At 43.5% G+C, this 19,117-nt stretch overlaps 1 protein-coding gene across 2 annotated transcripts in view; it reads left to right on the top strand.

The window, feature by feature from the left end:
- Positions 1–1,204: 1,204 nt before the first annotated feature.
- MANBA (mannosidase beta) overlaps positions 1,205–19,117 on the top strand; it is a 105,848-nt gene continuing 87,935 nt past the window's right edge. The window contains exons 1-2 of one of the 2 annotated variants that reach the window (XM_036340974.1): positions 1,205–1,433; positions 17,132–17,226. In XM_036340974.1, the coding sequence (XP_036196867.1) occupies positions 1,380–1,433; positions 17,132–17,226 (149 nt within the window). In that variant the 5' untranslated portion in view covers positions 1,205–1,379. Of the gene's footprint in view, positions 1,434–1,851; positions 2,136–17,131; positions 17,227–19,117 lie in introns of those variants that run through there. The other variant, XM_036340964.1, reaches the window with a different exon arrangement.

The following is a 19,117-nucleotide window of genomic DNA, read 5'->3' as shown; positions in this document are numbered from 1 at the left end:
CTGCCTCCTACACGCCCACTACTACAGATTGAGCCTGAAACCTGGGCATGTGCCCTGACCTGGAATCCAACTGTGACCTCCTGGTTCATAGGTCGATCCTCAACTATTGAGCCACACTGGCTGGGCTAAAATATTTCTTAATAGAATAACAGAATATATCTAAACACATTTGCTGGCATGACCTTTCCTTTGACTTTGCTTAGTGTGATCTCTGGGATTTACAAAAAAATTCCTTTGCCATTCTTGCAGCTATAGTCATGTTATCAGTTTGAACAGACCAGGGCTGGCTATCTATTTCCATGCATTATGGTATATTATTTGAATTAGAGTTTTGTTCCTATCAAAAGTAAGAATGCTTCTGGAGTGAGGAAGCCTTTGAATCAGCCAGAAACTTTCCGCTTAAATATTAACATGTTCAACTGCAAGGAGACTAAGAGCCAGGGGAGGAGTGTTTTGGTCCTATCTGCCACTACCTTATATAACAGACAAATCACCCGACTTGTTTGGACCCTTTTACCTCAAAGGCTTGGGCTGTATAATCCATAATGTCCCTAACGCCAAAATGCTAGTTTTATGAAAAATACTGATTCTTAAAAGGTAAAATATCGTCCTGTGTCTATTGATTCACACACTTTCAGGGCCATTATAAAGCAAAACAATTTGGATTTGTGAGGAAAGAACTTCTCTTCAAAGACTGTCTCCTAAATAAGGAAATAAGGCAGATAAGATCAAGACAAGAATAAGCCAGTCTATTTTATGCAATGCGAAATTCTCTGTGTCAGCTTCCTAGGATCAGAGTAACATTTTATTGCAAAAATGGGAGTCGAGAGGCCACGTGACTACTATGTTATTTTTTGGGTACCCTCGCATTGTTCGGGACGACCATCTACTTATTTATTTTTTTTTAAATACATTTTTATTGATTTCAAGGAGGAAGGGAAAGGGAGAGAAAGAAAGCGAGAGAAACACCAATGATGAGAGAGAGAGTCATTGATGGGCTGCCTCCCGCACACCCCACACTGGGGATGGAGCCCGCAACCCCTGCAGGTGCCCTGACCTCCTGGTTCATAGGTCAACGCTCAACCACCCAGCCAGCCGGCCGGGCAGGCCAACCGTCTATTTAACTCATTTGATGCTTCTAACGACCTGAAAAAGTACTGTCTACATTTTTTTTCCCTTCAGTTCAGGAAACGGAGGTATTCGAGAATTCGTGGTTTGCCGAGTCCCACAGATCGCGGCAGAAGATTTTAAATTTGCCTGCGCGTGTAGGGAAGGTTTCAGGGCCCTAGGAGCCTCCTCTGCGGGGCTTCACGAAACAGAAGGTCTTAGTCCACTAAGATGACTAGCTAACGGGCAGGTCGTTCTCTGGACCGGGCCCCATGCGGCGCGCTGTACACGGATTTCTCAGCCCTGAAAACAACCCCACGAATGAGGTACTTCTAGTAATTGCTTACTCCTTCAAGGGCGGGGTACTTTGAGGCCACCGGGGAGCTGCAGGAGGTGGGGGCCTGGGGAAATTTGGGGAACGGAAGAGGTGGGGTGTCTCGGTGTTTCGCTTCTCTGAAGCAGAGAGAAGCCTCTCTAGCTGTGGTCTCCGCGAGCTATTCTGTCCCAGAGCTCCCCCGGACTGTGCGCCACTTTGCCCCCAGGGCCTGTGTGCACCGATCACCGCGCACCGTTGCGTCTCCCGTTCTGATACCCGAGCAGCAGGCATGAGCGCTGAGGCGGGCGCAGAGCGCAGCGCCAGGAGCCCGAGCTGTGCCCAGGGGCTGGCGTTCCGCACCCGCGCCCACACCGCGTCCCTGCAGCTCAGCTGACCTGCGGGCGGGGCGGGGGCCGGGCCGGGGGCGGGGCCGCGGCCGCGGCTGGAAGGGCTGGCGCCTGGGCTCTCCGCTCGCTCGCGTGGCTTCCGTGGCCTCCCGCAGCGCGGGCACCGACACCTCCCTCCGGGTCCCAGCATGCGGCCCTGCCTGCTCCTGCTGCTCGCGCTGTGCGGTGCGGACCCCACGGCCGCCGCGCGCAGCTTTAGCTTGCGGGGAAGTTGGAGGATCCGCAACGGGAACGGCTCCCTGGAGCTGCCCGGGGAGGTCCCCGGCTGCGTGCACACCGCCTTGCTCCAGCGCAACCTCATCCAGGTACCCTGTGTGGCCGCCCCCGCGAGCCTGCGCCCGCCTTCCCTTCGTGGAGGGAGGCCCGGGACCCGCCTGGGAGTCCCCTGCCCCGGGCTCTTCTCCTCTGTTGGGCACTGACTTCCCCTATGCAGCTTGTGGTCTTTGAGGGGAACTGCCAAGGCAGCGTATGTGCTGTTGAAGAAGCGCACCACTGGGGCCCCGGCTGGATGGAGGCTGACCCGCGCCCCGACCTCAGTAACTGGAAAGCGGAAGTTTCCTTAGGGCACAGGCCTTGCTACTTGTGGTGCACTTACCGCCTCAGTTCTCCACTGAAGCGTGGATGGAAAGAACGTGCTGTCACCTATAAAGCCTAAGGGGGGATTACTGTTTCAGCTACCTGGATACTGCCTGCAGGGGACTATTGTGTTTTGCTAAGTAAATGCTAACTACGTTTAGTAACGTGTCTCAGGGCTTCAGGACTTCATTTTCGCGGTTAGGCCTCAGGGAGTCAGATTTGGGGTTTTGCAGCACATGGGTTGAGGAGACAGACCTGTAAGTGTAAGGTTAGGGATGGTCAGTGCAGGTGTGAAGGCTGCATAACTTTGAAAGCTGATTGGGATATGAAGAAAGTTGCTCTTTCTTCTCAAGGCATGCGATGTGCGTGTGTTTAATAGATGCTCTAATTTATAGACGTGTGGAGGACATTTTCCTGGTTGATTGCCAGTGTGTGCAGATGTTTGCAGACTCTCACCTTCCGCTGTCTTCATGGTTCCACCTGCTGCAGGTCATTTTCCCATTCTATGATTATCTTTGGCTGGGACAAGATGTACATTTAAAAAGATATATATTTTTATTGACTTCAGAGAAGAAGGGAGAGGGAGGGAGAGCTAGAAACATCAATGATGAGAGAATCATTGATCAGCTGCCTCCTGCACACCCACACTGGGGAAGGAGCCAGCAACGTAGGCATGTGCCCTGACTGGGAATCCAGCCCTGACCTCCTGGTTTATAGTCTATGCTCAACCACTGAATCAGGCTGGCGGGACAAGGTGTACTTACTAAGCAGTTTGCATGCATAGTCTCATTCCTTATAAGAACTCTATGGAACGCGTCTTTGCATTAGCCGGGAGCAGTTAGGAGAACTTATCCAAGATCACACAGCAACAAAGTGGCAGAAATGGAATTCTAATCCAGTCTGGCCTGACTCCGTAGCCTGGGTTCTGTACTATTCTGCTCTTACGCTGGTGTTTTGAAAAGCCATGTATTTTTGAAGCACTGTGGTTCACAGTCAGGAGTATCATTGAAATTTTACTTAAATGACAAGATGGTCAACTAGGGTTATTTTCGGCATTAGCTTTTTTTCAAGAATGTAAGTCAGAAAGGAAGTTTATCTGACACTGTCTACAGTCCAGTTTATTTTTTAAGTAAATAATTCTCTAATTTATGTACTTTATTTTTAGTTACTCAGTCTGTGGCATAGACCACGGCTGACTTTGGCACCCCGAGGCTTCACTTACACATGCCTTGAGAACGCCTGTGTGCATCGCAGGGCCTCTCCTTGCCTCTTTGCACTGGTGGAATTAAGCCAATGGGAAATCATTAGTGACTTTAGCAAAGCAGATCCGTGTTACAGGGCCACATATCAGGAAACAGTGTTCAGTAACTAGTCAGTGAGAATGAGGTTACTCATAATATGAAATAACTGAAGTTTCCTCATGGGAATAGCTTACAGTGCCTATTGAATCTGTTCATAAATTCTTAGGAAAACTTTGTTTCAATAATGTGGATGCGGGTCTTAAATGGTAGTGGGATGAGAGATGGGGAAGCTTTCTGGGGCTTGGAGAACTCCAGGCCAATTGACAGTAATCATCGACATCAGTGTCATTGTTAAATACTGTGATGTTATAACACCTGCTTTATTATATTCCTTTTCGGTGTTGACCTCAGGAGATATTCTAGAGTTTAGAGCAGACACTAGCCCAGATATTGTGTTTACATGAGAACTTGAAGCACATCTTGCCGAAGTCATTCATTCATTTATTCATTCACCCAGTTATCTCATAAGTATTTATTCAATAACTCCAAGGTGGCAGGCCCTGTTCCAAGTGCCTGATAGTGAATGTTTAAGAAAACAAAGTCTGGGAGAACCAAGATGGCAGCATAGGTTCACGCCGGAGTTTGCTGCCTTGAACAACTACTTCAAAAGTGAAACTAAAAAACGGAACGGACATCACCCAGAACCACAGGAACGCTGGCTGAGTGGAAGTCCTGCAACTAGGAGGAAAGAGAAATGCATACGGACACTCAGAGGAGGCGCAGTGCTGAAGTCAAATTCTGAGGTGCGGAGTGCGCGGAGCGGGCTGGCGGCGGAGGGCGCTTTCAATCGGGAGGGAGTCGCAGACTCTGAGCTCCAGATACAGGCGAGTCTTTAGGGACCCAGACTCAAACGGGAGAGGCGGGACTGTCTGGCTTCGGTCAGAGCGAGTGCAGCTTTCTCTCCGAGGTTTGCAGCGGGTGCTGGGACTCAGAGAGGCAGAGCCCCTGGGGACAGGACTGAGAGCCGCCATAATTGCTCTCTCTGGCCCACCCTGTTGATCCTGTGCGACCCGCCCCGCCCAAGCCCTGCACAGAGGCATTTGCCGGATAGCCTCAGGCAAAGGCTAGATTAGCACCTCCCTAGAGGACAGAAGTTCTCTCACTGCAGACACAGCTGATTCTCATAGCCACTTGGCCTGGAGGTCAAACCCTCCCTGGTATTAGCTACAACAATCAAGGTTTAACTATAAGACTGCGCACAAAGACCACTAGGGGGTGCACCAAGAAAGCATGACAAGATGCGGAGACAAAGAAACAGGACAAAATTGTCAATGGAAGATATAGAGTTCAGAACCACACTTTTAAGGTCTCTCAAGAACTGTTTGAAAGCCGCCGATAAACTTAATGAGATCTACAAGAAAACTAATGAGACCCTCGATGTTATATTGGGGAACCAACTAGAAATTAAGCATACATGGACTGAAATGATGAATATTGTACAGACTCCCGACAGCAGACCAGAGGAACGCAAAAATCAAGTCAATGATTTGAAATGCGAGGAAGCAAAAAACACCCAACCGGAAAAGCAAAATGAAAAAAGAATCCAAAAATGCGAGGATAGTATAAAGAGCCTCTGGGACAGCTTCAAGCGTACCAACATCAGAATTATAGGGGTGCCAGAAGATGAGAGAGAGCAAGATATTGAAAACCTATTTGAAGAAATAATGACAGAAAACTTCCCCCACCTGGTGAAAGAAATGGACTTACAGGTCCAAGAAGCACGGAGAACCCCAAACAAAAGGAATCCAAAGAGGACCACACCAAGACACATCATAATTAAAATGCCAAGAGCAAAAGATAAAGAGAGAATCTTAAAAACAGCAAGAGAAAGAAACTCAGTTACCTACAAGGGAATACCCATACGACTGTCAGCTGATTTCTCAACAGAAACTTTGCAGGCCAGAAGGGAGTGGCAAGAAATATTCAAAGTGATGAATACCAAGAACCTACAACCAAGATTACTTTACCCAGCAAAGCTATCATTCAGAATTGAAGGTCAGATAAAGAGCTTCACAGATAAGGAAAAGCTAAAGGAGTTCATCACCACCAAACCAGGATTATATGAAATGCTGAAAGGTATCCTTTAAGAAGAGGAAGAGGAAGAAAAAGGTAAAGATACAAATTATGAACAACAAATATGCATCTATCAACAAGTGAATCTAAGAATCAAGTGAATAAATAATCTGATGAACAGAATGAACTGGTGATTATAATAGAATCAGGGACATAGAAAGGGAATGGACTGACCATTCTTGGGGGGGAAAGGGGTGTGGGAGATGCGGGAAGAGACTGGACAAAAATCGTGCACCTATGGATGAGGACAGTGGGTGGGGAGTGAGGGCGGAGGGTGGGGCGGGAACTGGGAGGAGGGGAGCTATGGGGGGGAAAAAAAGAGGAACAAATGTAATAATCTGAACAATAAAGATTTAATTTAAAAAAAAAAGAAAAAGAAAACAAAGTCTTTGCCCAATAGAAAATCTCTAGTGGAAGAGAGACAATAAACAGATTAGTAGATAATATAATGACAGGTGGTACCCTGAAGAAAAATAAAGCAGGTTAAAGGAAGAGAAAGTGAAGGTCGATTGGGAAGGGTTGCTACTTTTAAAAAGTGGTTAAAGAGAGGCATTTGATAAAGCGACTTTTTAAAGCAGAAGTCTTTTTGATGAGGTCAGTTTTAGGAAGTGCATTCCCAGCAAAGAGAGAGAAAAAAAGACAGGGGTAGGGAAGGGAGAGGGGAGGGAGCATGCTTGAAAGTTCCAGGAATAGTAAGCAGGCCAGTGTGGCAGGAGCCTGTGAGCCAAGAGGGTGGGAGGATGAGTTCAAAGGAGGCAGGGAGGCAGGTGATGCCGGGCTTGTAAGCCATGGGGAACACTTTGGATTTTAATCTACAGGTGATGGCAAGTTATTGGGTGTTTTGAGCTTGGACTTGCATGATTAGATTTGCGTTTTAGAAGGTATTTTTGACTATTGTGTGAAGACTACAATGCATCAGGGTGGAAGCATGGAGGCCAGGTAGGGGATTATTACAGTTGTCTGGGCAAGAGATAATTCCTGGCTTGGGCCAGGGTGGTAGCAGGGAAGTGATTGTGAGAACACATTTTAAACATGGAACACACAAGATTTGTTCAGCTGGATTCGTTGATAGATTGAATGTGAGGTGTGAGAGAAAGAGGAGTCAAGGAAAAGTTAAGGAGTTGCCAGTCTGAGTAGTTGGTTAAATGGAATTGGTATTTACTGAGAGGCTCTGTGGCCAGCCTTGGGTGTTCGTAAGTGATTGTGTATTTCCTATACAGAATCTAAACCTTAGATGTCTTAGCCCTCTCCTAAAGGTAATCATTCATTCATTCATCCTCCTATTATGCCATACACTAAAAGAGGCATTAAAAAAACAAGGGAGACTCAGTTTCTGTTTTGTGGGAGGCCACATTGTAGTGAGACAGAAAACCTAATTAATAACCTTATGATAAGTGCATAGATTAGGGGACTCTTGGGAATGTTCTCAGCTTTTCCGTGCAATTCCTTGGTGGTGTAACTTTGGAAAGCCTTTCTAAAAAAAAAGAAAGATTTTCAGCCCTAACTGGTTTGACTCAGTGGATAGAGCGTCGGCCTACAGACTGAAGGGTCCCAGGTTCGATTCTGGTCAAGGGCGTGTACCTTGGTTGTGGCACATCCCCAGTGGGGGTTGTGCAGGAGGCAGCTAATCAATGTTTCTCTCTCATCGATGTTTCTAACTCTCTATCCCTCTCCTTTCCTCTCTGAAAAAAATCAATAAAAAATATATTAAAAAAAAAGATTTTCAGTGTGCCAAAATTAGAAAATATAGAAAAGTGAGAAGAAGAGAACTTGGAAACCTGACTTCCAGAGATATTACTAATATTAAAATTTAAAATACACTACATCCATTTGGAAGTTTTCTGTGTATACAGATTTATCGTAAGTATTTATATATTCAGTTTAACAACCTTTTTATACTAAATATTTTGTGACAGTTTTATGTGCAGTAAAGATATTTCTACAAACCATGTTTAATGGCTCTTTTAAAAAGTCCATTGTGTACATTTGCCATCATTTATTTTCTTAGACAAATTTTTAGAAGTGGAATTGCTGATTCAAAGGGTATGCACTTTTTTAGTCTTTTAATATGAACTTCCAAGTTTGTTCTCCATAAAAGCTGTACTAGCTTTATATTCTCATCATCATTTTAGCAGAATGCTTATTTTAGGTGCAGATTTGGATATTACTTAAAAAAATCAAAACAAAACAATGTACTTTCTAGTGGGGTTAAACATATTTTATATTTTTAATATGTTTATTGGTGATTTGGGGTTACTCATTTATGGGTTTTAATCTATTTTTCTATTGGCTATTCATCTTTAAAACAGATTTGTTAGACCTCTTGTTATTTAATTAAAAAAAAACTTTCACATTTGTTAATGATTATTTTGTCATACTTTTAAAGTTCTACATATTGAAATCTTACAAAGTTTTTTTCTTTTATGATTGTTTCTGTCTTTGGGATTATGCTTTGAAAGTAATCCCCTCTCTGTGCACTGCTGGTGGGAATGCAGACTGGTGCAGCCACTATGGAAGACAGTATTTTCCTCAAAAAACTACAAATGGAACCCCATTTGACCCTGTGATCCCACTTCTAGGAATATATCCCAGGAAACCAGAAACACCAATCAGAAAGGATATATGCACCCCTATGTTCATAGCAGCACAATTCACCATAGCTAAGATCTGGAAACAGCCTAAGTGCCCATCAGTAGATGAATGGATTAGAAAACTGTGGTACATCTACATGATGGAATACTATGCTGCTCTAAAAAAGAAGGAACTCTTACCATTTGCAACAGCATGGATGGAACTGGAGAGCATTATGCTAAGTGAAATAAGCCAGTCAATGAAGGAAAAATACCACATGATGTCACTCATTTCTGGATAATAGAGACCATTATAAACTTATGAACAAAAATAGATACAGAGGCAGAGCTGCCTCGAACAGACTGTCAAACTACAGCAGGAAGGCTGGGGAGGGTGGGAGGGCAGGAGGGGGGTGGGTAAGAGATCAACCAAAGGACTTGTATGCATGCATATAAGCATAACCAATGGACATAAGACACTGGGGGGTAGGGGAGGCCAGGGGATTGTCATGGGCGGGGGAAAAAAAAAAGGAGACATATGTAATACTTTTTGTAATACTTTAAGCAATAAAAAAAAAAATTATTCATTCAATAAAAATAAATTACAAGACCCTTATTTCTTAAAAATTAGAAATAAAATATTAATAAGTATTATAAAAAAAAGTAATCCCCTCTCTTCCAATTAAATAAATATTTGCATATGTTTTATCCTTTTAATATCTTTATAGTTCCTTTCTTATATTTAAAAAAGTTTTAATTTTATATATTTTTATTGATTTCAGAGAGGAAGGGAGAGAGAGAGAGATAGAAACTTCAATGATGAGAGGGAATCATTGATCAGCTGCCTCCTGCACGCCCCTTACTGGGGACGAGCCCACAACCTGGTATGTGCCCTTGATCCAAATCAAACCTGGCCCTTCAGTCCGCAGGCTGATGCTCTATCCCCTGAGCCAAACTGGCTAGGGCTATATTTAATTTTTAAAATTTTTTTATTTATTTTATTATTTTTTCAATCTTTAATTTGTTTATTGATTAAGGTATTACATATGTGTCCGCATCCCCCCATTAACCCCCAACCCCCCTCACTATGCCCTCACCTCCCTGTTGTCTGTGTCCATTGGTTGGGCTTATATGCATGCATACAAGTCCTTTGGTTGATCTCTCCCCCTTACCCCCACCATCTCTTACTATTCCTCTGAGGTTTGACAGTCTGATCGCTGCTTCTCTGTCTCTGGATCTGTTTTTGTTCATCAGTTTATGTTGTCCACTATATCCCATAAATGAGTGAGGTCATGTGTTATTTATCGTTCTCTGACTGGCTTATTTCACTTAGCATAATGCTCTCCCGTTCCATCCATGCTGTTGCAAATGATAAGAATTCCTTCTTACATTTAAAATTTTGATCCATTTGAATTTTTTAAAAATGGTCAGTCAGTTTTTTTACTCTATGATTTGAATAATGTTTCTTTTGTCTACTGATATAAAACACTAGTGGCCTAGTGCACAGATTCGGGCACATTGAAAGGAAATTAATTAGAAGAAATATTTTAAAATCACTATTTGCCCTTTATCTATAATAGAAGTGTCAACCAAATTTATGATCTATAATGACAAATCGAAACATGTATGCGATTGGCGGCAGTGAGAGCTTTATATGTATCACACATGCGCTAGTCACCTTAGCCTTTTATACATATAGAGTAAACTTGCTTATTTAGACCTGCTTTCTGATTTAGCTAAACTTTTTCCAGCCCAGTGAAGCACCCCAACTTCTCTTTCAGGTAATTGTCAGCAACACAGCAGTAAATGTCAACACAAAGCAGATTATTATTGTAGATCATGCAGGGAGAACAAAGAATAAAATATTTAATTGCAGCAGTGTTTGACTATATTCTGTGCAGTGAGAAAACCTGAAGTCATTTTCAAGTTCCACCATTTCTTACTTCTTTTCAGTGGGGTCAAGGTTCTAAACTTTCTAAATCTCTATTTTCCGGATAATGAAAAGAAAATAGGATTCCACCAAGTCTCCTATCTACCCACTCCAGGACTTCTGTGAGGATCAAATGAGATGAGGCATGTGAAAACATTTCACAGACATTTGGTTAAACTGTAAAATGATTGCACCTGGCTATAAAGCAAGTTGTGTTCCTGGGCTGAAGAAACTCCAAGGAGGCTAGCTGCTAGGGAGAGGAAACTGGGTGTTGCTACGTGATGTCATTACCTGGCGCTCACAGCCACCATTTCCAGGCTGGGCTGGGCTGTGGGCTGTATTTTGCACCATGGGGTCCTGGCAGCGTTGGCTGCAATTTGGTGGGCTGTCACTCTGGGGTGGTGGCAGGGCCTGTGTCCCACTTGGGGGAAGCTGAGTGTTGCTTTATCAGCGCCAGGTTCGCAGTACCATTTCTTTGTAAATGGCCAACAAGAGTCATGGCAGTTCCTGCATGAGCGTCTGACCCCTCGTGGTCAATATGTGTCATAGTGACCTGTTGAATGGTCAGAGGGACATTTTGCATATTAGCCTTTTATATATGTAGATTACTTTTATCATGCATGAAATTCACATATACTGGTATTATTTTCTTATTCTCTGTAAATTCTTTAAAAATAATTATAAATGTTTAATGCTTATTGTACAAAAACTGATGCAGAAAAATATAAAATATAAGGAAGGGAAAAAGCCAATAAAAAAACATACTATAAAGCAGAGGTAATTGCTGTATGTATATCTTTCCAGATTTTTCTAAGTATATACAAAGAAATCCAATAATATAAAAATGAAATAAATCTTTAAGATGGTTAAGTAACTTCGTCATTCAAAATATATGGTGAACATCTTTCTGTATCTATGTATTTATAAATATGGATCTAGAATAATATTTAGTAACCACATAGATTTTGTTATAAAGATGTATTCTTAAAATCTTAAATATAGAATAAAATATGTTATAAATATATAAATATACACATATACTAAAAATGGTAGGTACCAGATGCTTAGTACTTTTCTCTAAATTTTATCAGTACCTTAATTCTTCACATGTAATTGGGACAGATGGTCAGAGAAGAATATTTTTAGATGTGTAAATTTATAAAATATAAACTATAAGATTATATCACAGTAGCTACACATGTGATGAACAAGTTAATTTGAATCACTCTGTCCAAGGAGCCAGGACTCTGTCCCTGGAAGCCCTAATGTACAGCTTATCACTCATCAATATATTCCAATAAAATATGTGCATCTGTGTGGATAAATGTATATTTTGGTACCTTTTGAGTATTCAAGAGGCAATTGCCATGTGAATATACTTTTAAAACATTTTATTATAGTGAATTTCAAACACATATGATAACAGTAGCAAAATGAACTCCCATTTACCCATTACCTGGCTTCATCAGTTCATGACTGATTTTGTTCCTCCATCCACTATGCTCCACCTCCCTTATTTTGTTTGGTTTTGTGTTTTTTTAATCTTCATCCAATGATATATTTATTGATTTGAGAGAGAGAAACATAGATGTGAGAGAGAAATAGCGATTGGTTGCCTCCGAATGAGCCCCAACCAGGGATCAAACTGGCATTCCAGGCATGTGCACTGACCAGGAACCAAACCACAACCCTTTGGTGTACTGGAGGTGCTCCTACCAACTGAGCCAGCTGGCCCGGGCTCCCCACTGAGTTCTTACCAACCCCCGCCCCCCCCCCCCCCCCCCCCCCCCCCCGCATCTCAGAGACAGCAACTGTGGCTGTGGATCTGTTTACATGCCTGTCCTCTCTGAGAGCAAGTGTGATTGGATCCTCTCCTCTGATCTTTCATATCAGTCATGGATCTCTCTCGCCAGGCATCTATCCTAAACTTCCATGAGTTCTGGCCCTTAGGAGTGGGCTAAGAAAAATGCCTTGTTTCCTCTTTTAAATTCCCCCTTTAAATCCTCATTGGTCATAAAATAAGAAATTTCTTTACATTGTAACCCCTTTTTACCTAGAGCAGTAGTTCTCAACCTTCCTAATGCCGCGGCCCTTTAGTACAGTTCCTCATGTTGTGGTGACCCCCAATTTCATTGTTACAAATTGAACATAATTAAAGCATAGTGATTAATCACAAAAACAATATGTAATTATATATGTGTTTTCTGATGGTCTCAGGTGACCCCTGTGAAAGGGTCGTTCAACCCCCAAAGGGATCGCGACCCACAGGTTGAGAACCGCTGACCTAGAGGTATGTTATTTGGGAAGCACTACTTAGTAGTTTAAGCATTTTAGAAAAAAAAAATATTAAGATCACTAAAATGTTTTGATGACTCATGAGCTTGAGATCTCTTTTACCTATGTGCATCCTCTGAAGTAAGACTTGTAGCTGAAGCTCATATTTGACAGTAGAGACACTGAGGAACATAAATACCCCTATGTAGTTGAAAGTGGCTTAGCTTCCCATGAACATTTTTTTTTAATATAGTACTCAGTACATGGAAAGTTATATGCATGTGTGTGTTTATGGATTTTAAAGTCTAATTTAAATGAATACCCATGTGCCTGCTATTCAGTTTATGAGCCCGCACGTTCCCCGTACCATTGCAGTGACCTTGCTCCCCCAGCCCCACCGCCTGCCTCTCTCCAAGGTAACCAATATCCTGAATTATCATTCTCTTGCTTTTTACAAATTAAGGTTTTACCAAATATTGGTGAATCTTAATTAATATATTGTTTAATTTTTCTTGTTTTTGAATAAGTGTTTTCTTAAACTTGGTTTATTTATTTTTTGCCTGTGTCCAAGAACACAATATGTACACGAAATGATTATAAACTCTTCTTTTCTCCAGTGAAGTAATTATGTCTGGGATAGAAGCAGGCATTGGACTGAAGCAGAATTGGGGAGTAAAAGAGATATATATATACCTGGTCAAGGAGTCTATGTGTCTATATGCAGATATAGACAGAGGTAGTTCAGAAGTGTCCAGCAGTGGTTCTCAACCTTCTGGTCCTTTAAATACAGTTCCTCATGTTGTGACCCAACCATAAAATTATTTTCGTTGCTACTTCATAACTGTAATGTTGCTACTGTTATGAATCGTAATGTAAATATCTGATATGCAGGATGGTCTTAGGCGACCCCTGTGAAAGGGTTGTTCGACCGCCAAAGCGGTCACGACCTACAGGTTGAGAACCGCTGTTCTAGAGAAAATGAGACTTATACTGTCATTTGCATGGTTGGGTGACACAGAGTTTGTTGACTTATAGTAAGTGCGGTAAATATCAATTATAAATGACTGGCTCAGGCCCCACATAGCCTGTTTACCTCCTGGTTCCCACTTGGTAGGTAGCACTGACATTGGAGTTGTTGACAACATTTGGGACAGTGATGGCAGTGTCAGGTAATGATGAGGCACGCGGACTGGAGCCAGATATTCCAGGTCTGAGCCAGTAATCCACCACATAATTGTCATTTGACTTTGAGCCTTGGAGTCTTAATAAAAGGAGTGATGATAATACCTGCCCCACAGGGTCCCAGGCAGTAACTCTCAGCTTCTGTTGTTGCACCATCATCTGGTGTAAAGGTTAAGTCTGTGTGGCGTGAGGTACTGTGGTATAGTTGGAAGAATGCAGACCTTGGTGTTGGGCTGAGTTGGTTTCGTTCCTGGATGTACTTCTGCTTCGTCATGGGACCTCAGGAAAGTCACTCACCTTTTGGAGCTTCAGTGTCTTCTTCTATGAAATGGTGTTTGTTTTGGAAATACGAGTGGGTGAGTGCCTATCTTGGAGGCTGACAGTAAATGGTCAACAAATGATACTGTTATTGTTTTTAGGGTTCATGGGTTTGCTTAACAATTCAGTGACTTACATGGGTCCTTGGTCATTAGATGTAACACTGAGCCACTGTTTGCTTTAAGTGGGATTCAGAATTTTAATATGAGCACAGGAGGTCAGACCAATCTGGAACCAAATTGTGTTGGTTGCTTTCGCTCAGCATTCGGAATAGTTATTATAAAAATGCAATCTAAGCCTCTGCCACTTTTACTTTATGGACAATAAGATATTTTCTCTTAGTAAGAGAATTTTATTTAAAGACTTCAGTTTTTTGGAGCAATTTTAGGTTCACAGCAACATGGAATGGAAAATAAAGACAGTTCGCATGACTCCCACACGAGCACAGCCTGCCCATCACCAGCATCCCCATCAGGGTTGGTACCTTTATTACTATCAATGAACCCACAGTGACGCTGCATCGTCATCACTCAGAGGCTGTAGTTTACATTAGCCTTCACTCTTGGTGGTGTACATTCTGGGTTTTGACAGATGTGTAATGATATGTGTCCACCACTACAGCATCATTCAGAGTAATTTCACTCCCGGCTCTGCTCTGTCTGTTCATCTCTTTCTTCCCTTTAATCCCTGGCAACCACTGATCTTTTCACTGTCTTTATAGTTTTGTCTTTTCCAGAATGACATGTAGTAGGACTCAAAGAGTATGTAGCCTTTTCAGATCAGCTTCTTTTAAAGAAGAAAAAAATTTTAACCTCTAAATTCTGTCTACAAAAAATATATTTGAGAAGATGGCCCCCTTGAACTCAACACGCAGCTTCCTTCAAGGATCCAGGAGACAGGAAGGTGACTTGTGCCCTGAAAGCCACGTCATCGGCAGCCCAAGGCTTAGCAGGTGGACATGTTGCAACTGCATTAGCCTCACACCTTCTTTCTCATGATATTTTTAGCTGTATTGGGCCGAGTCCATAGTGTAGAGTTATAAATAGGGCTGGGTGGACACACATGGGTAGGCCAATAACTAGGTGCCTCTTCAAACCTGTGTCCTTAAGTATTTATTCCATGTTTATTCATTGGAGAGGCTAAGTCCTATGTGTGGGGAAAAGCAGAAAAGGAAACGAGTTGGCTGGCTCTGGCACACCTCATTTAGCAGAACAAAACCAGACCTTAAACGTCAGTTTGGCCCGGCCAGTGTGGCTCAGTGGTTGAGCACTGATCCATGAACCAGGAGGTTTCTGTTTGATTCCTGGTCCGGGTTTTGGGCTCGATCCCTAGTAGCGGGTGTGCGGAAGGCAGCTGATCAATGATTCTCTCTCATCATTGATGTGTCTATCTCTCTCTTTCCTGTCCTCTCTCTGAAATAAATAAAAACATTTTTAAAACATTAAAAAATGTATCAGTTTGGTGATTCCTGGTTGTTAATAAATCTCATCAACCACTCCCTCCCCTAGTAGCTTATCAAAATATATCCTCCGGTCAAGAGCACTTTCTGGCAAGTGCCTTCTTTACACCTCCAAACACACCCAGTGATGAGGTATCTCTTACAGGTTTGGGCTCTGTGCCCAGCTGGCCTTTGCCAACCTAACTTGGTCGTCCAGCCCTTACCTCTGTGGAACCTGACAAAGACGGCTTTTCCGTCTCGTTCTTGCAGTTCCTGAGGAAATCTCCCAGTCAGGGGGAGAAGCCCTCCGGTCCCCCCTGTTTTCCTCTGTGCAGCTGTGGGGATGTTCACAGAAGATTCACCGAAAAGCTCTGCTAGCCACTCTCCGTTCTGCCTCCTGTCCGGGCGCCCTCACCTGGGAGGTAAAGGGTGGAAAATGAGTAGGAGAAGAAGACCTAAGGATGTTGAAAGGGAGGACGTGGGGCTGGACCCTCCGTTGGAACAGCATCGTGAACACCCAACAGACTGGTCACCTGGTCACCTGGGCAGAGGTTGGCAGCCATTTTCAGTAAAGGGCAAGGGATTAGGCTTCTTGGGCCATGTCATTGTAGCATGAGAGCTGCCATATATACTTGGTAAAGGAATGGGCATGGCTGTTCTCCACTAAGACTTTATTTTGTTGACATGTGTCCATTCTTACTTTGCTGGCCACACAAAACAGGTTAGTGAGCTGCATTTGGCCTGTGGGTGGCTGACCTGGTCTGGGATAATCCAGGAAACCTGAAGTTTGATGGTGTCTGTGCTTCCTGTGTATTCTCTATAGAGACCCTTCTTGTGCTCACTTAGCAAAGCTGAGTGAAAAACAACTTTGGAAATGCTAAGTGAATCCAAGGAGTGGGAGTTTTGCTGACCTTCGGGCAGTGGAGGAGAAACATCTGCCCCGGAGGCCAGCTGAGATTGCAGCAGCAATAGGCAGAGAGAGACCCACAGGGTGGGGAGGGCGTGATGGCTGCACATCAGAAGGTCTGTCTTTCATTTAGTGCTAATCCCTTGGCGGTTCTGAGTTTGGTTTTAACAAGGGAAGCCAATCTTAATCTCCACACGTGTTGTTTGATAAAGAAACTATATCATTTATATTTCAGAGCTCTTCATTTCAGATATTTTGTTGAACTTTAAAAAAAACAACGCATTTTAGTACTTTTAGTATGTGAATGCCATGTTCACTTTTTTAAAAAAAATATTTTTATTGGCTTCAGAGAGGAAGGGAGAGGGAGAGATAGAAACATCACTGATGAGAGAGAATCATTGATCGGCTGCCTCTTTCATGCCCCCCACTGGGGATCAAACCCGTGATCTGGGCTTGTGCCCTTGACCGGAATCAAACCTGGGACCCTTCAGTCCGCAGGCCAACGCTCTATCCACTGAGCCAAACCAGCTAGGGCACCATGTTCACTTTGTTTCTTAAATGAATGGAACTTTAGCCTTGAGGATGAGATTTGCTGGCATGTGAAATGCTTGTACTCCTAAGCCAAGAGTTCATTCATTTTTAGGTGATAAGTAGCTATTGTTAATAATTTATTTCATGTTTAATTAATTTATTTTTGCATATTTAGTCATCTACCATAATTTTTATCAACAGGATCCTTACTACAGATTTAATGACCTTAACTACAGATGGATCTCCTTGGATAACTGGACCTATAGCAAGGAATTTCAAATCCCTTTTGACATTAGGTATGTATGTGTCTATGTCTATATCTATATCTATATCTATATCTATCTATCTAATCTTTATGTATTTGTTTATTATTTAAGCTTTTCTTCTTTCCCTGTCTCTGCAATAATCTCTTATTTTTTTAAAATATATTTTTATTGATTTCAGAGAGGAAGGGAGAGGGAGAGAGAGATAGAAATATCAATGATGAGAGAGAATCATTGATTGGCTGCCTCCTGTACACCCCCTACTAGGGACAGAGCCTGCAATCCAAGCCCGAAAGCCAGGCATGTGCCCTGACCAGGAATCAAATGGAGACCTCCTGGTTCATAGTCGACATTCAGCCACCCCACTCTGGCCAGGCTAATCTCTTGTTTTTTAGGTTGCATATCAGAGGGTTATTCGACTAAAGCCTTGTACTATAAAAGTGAATATATGATTATATTTTGATTTATAGATGAAGATGGTGCCATGGATCATGAGTTATGAAATTATGTCCTAATCACCCCAGCCAGTTTGGCTCAGTGGATAGAGCATCAGCCTGTGGAGCACAGGGTCCTGGATTCAATTCCAGTCAAGGGGATGTACCTTGGTTGCAGGCTCCTCCCCAGCCCGGGCCCTGGTCGGGGCTCCCGCAGGAGGCAACCAATGAATGTGTTTCTCTCACCTGGATGTTTCTATCTGTCTTTCCCTCTCTCTTCTACTCTCCCTAAAAATCAATGGAAAAATATCCTCGGATGAGGATTAACCAGAAAAGAAAAAAAGAAAAGAAAAAGAAATTGTCTTAGTCATATTTCCTGTGGTTATAATGAAGTCACCTAAATCTGGTCAATTCTCTTACCTACATTCCCCCCCCCCCCCCCCCCCCCCGCTCACAGTAATCAATAGAGCATATCTATACTAATAAAAGGGTAATATGCTAATTAGAGCAGATGTCTTCCAAACATCCTTCCGGATGTCCTTCTAGACAAAGCTGCAGTGGCTGTCTGAGGCTTAGGCAAGCCGCAGATGGCCGGCAGTGGCAGCAGCAGAGGCATGATGGGGGCGTCGCCTTCCCATGATCAGCCCGGTTGCCTCCCACAGAGGGAGGCCAGGGGCAGCAGCAGCGAGGGGGTGTTGGGGGCAGGTGCCTTCCCCTGATCGGCTGGTTGCTCCCCACAGCCAGTAGAAAATCCCCTGAGGGCTCCCGGACTGGTAGAGGGGGCAGGCCGGGCTGAGGGATTCCCCTGCCCCCCAGTGCATGAATTTTTGTGCATCAGGCTTCTAGTCTATACTAATAAAAGGGTAATATGCTAATTAGACAGGACGTCTTCTGGACATCCTTCCTGACAAAGCCGGGTCTGGGAGAAGCCACCTGCGGTCCTGAGCGCCTGTGGCTGTGGCCGGCCAGGGGGAGGGAATCCCGGGTTGCAGGTGCCTGTGGCTGGCCAGAGGAGGGAAGCCTGGGTCCTGGGGGCCAAGGAAGATGTGGTTAGGGGTGATCAGGCCAGCAGGGGAGCAGTTAGGGACGATCAGGTAGGCAGGAGAGATGGTTAGGGGCGATCAGGCAGGCAGGCAGGTGAGCCGTTAGGAGCCAGTGGTCCCGGATTGCAAGAGGGATGTCTGACTGCAAGTTTAGGCCCGAGCCCAGCAGTCAGACATTCCTCGAGGGGTCCTGGATTATAGAGGGTGCAGGCCAGGCGGAGGGACCGCTCCCCCCCCCGTGCATGAATGCACCAAGCCTCTGGTATATTTATAATATTGTCAAGTAGGATCAGAGATACAGCATTTGTTGAGTGTGGTATTAACCAGCCATTGAGACTATTGCTTTGGTGTCAAATTATGTCATGAGGCCATGAGGAAAAGCATGTTCTAGTTTTCAGTAATTTTCAGTAATGTTCTACGAAGCAGAATGTAACCCAATTATGTCTA

Source organism: Myotis myotis, unplaced genomic scaffold, assembly GCF_014108235.1.
Source record: "Myotis myotis isolate mMyoMyo1 unplaced genomic scaffold, mMyoMyo1.p scaffold_m19_p_1, whole genome shotgun sequence".
Taxonomy (NCBI): Eukaryota; Metazoa; Chordata; class Mammalia; order Chiroptera; family Vespertilionidae; genus Myotis; species Myotis myotis.
This window is presented reverse-complemented; position numbering and strand designations above follow the sequence as displayed.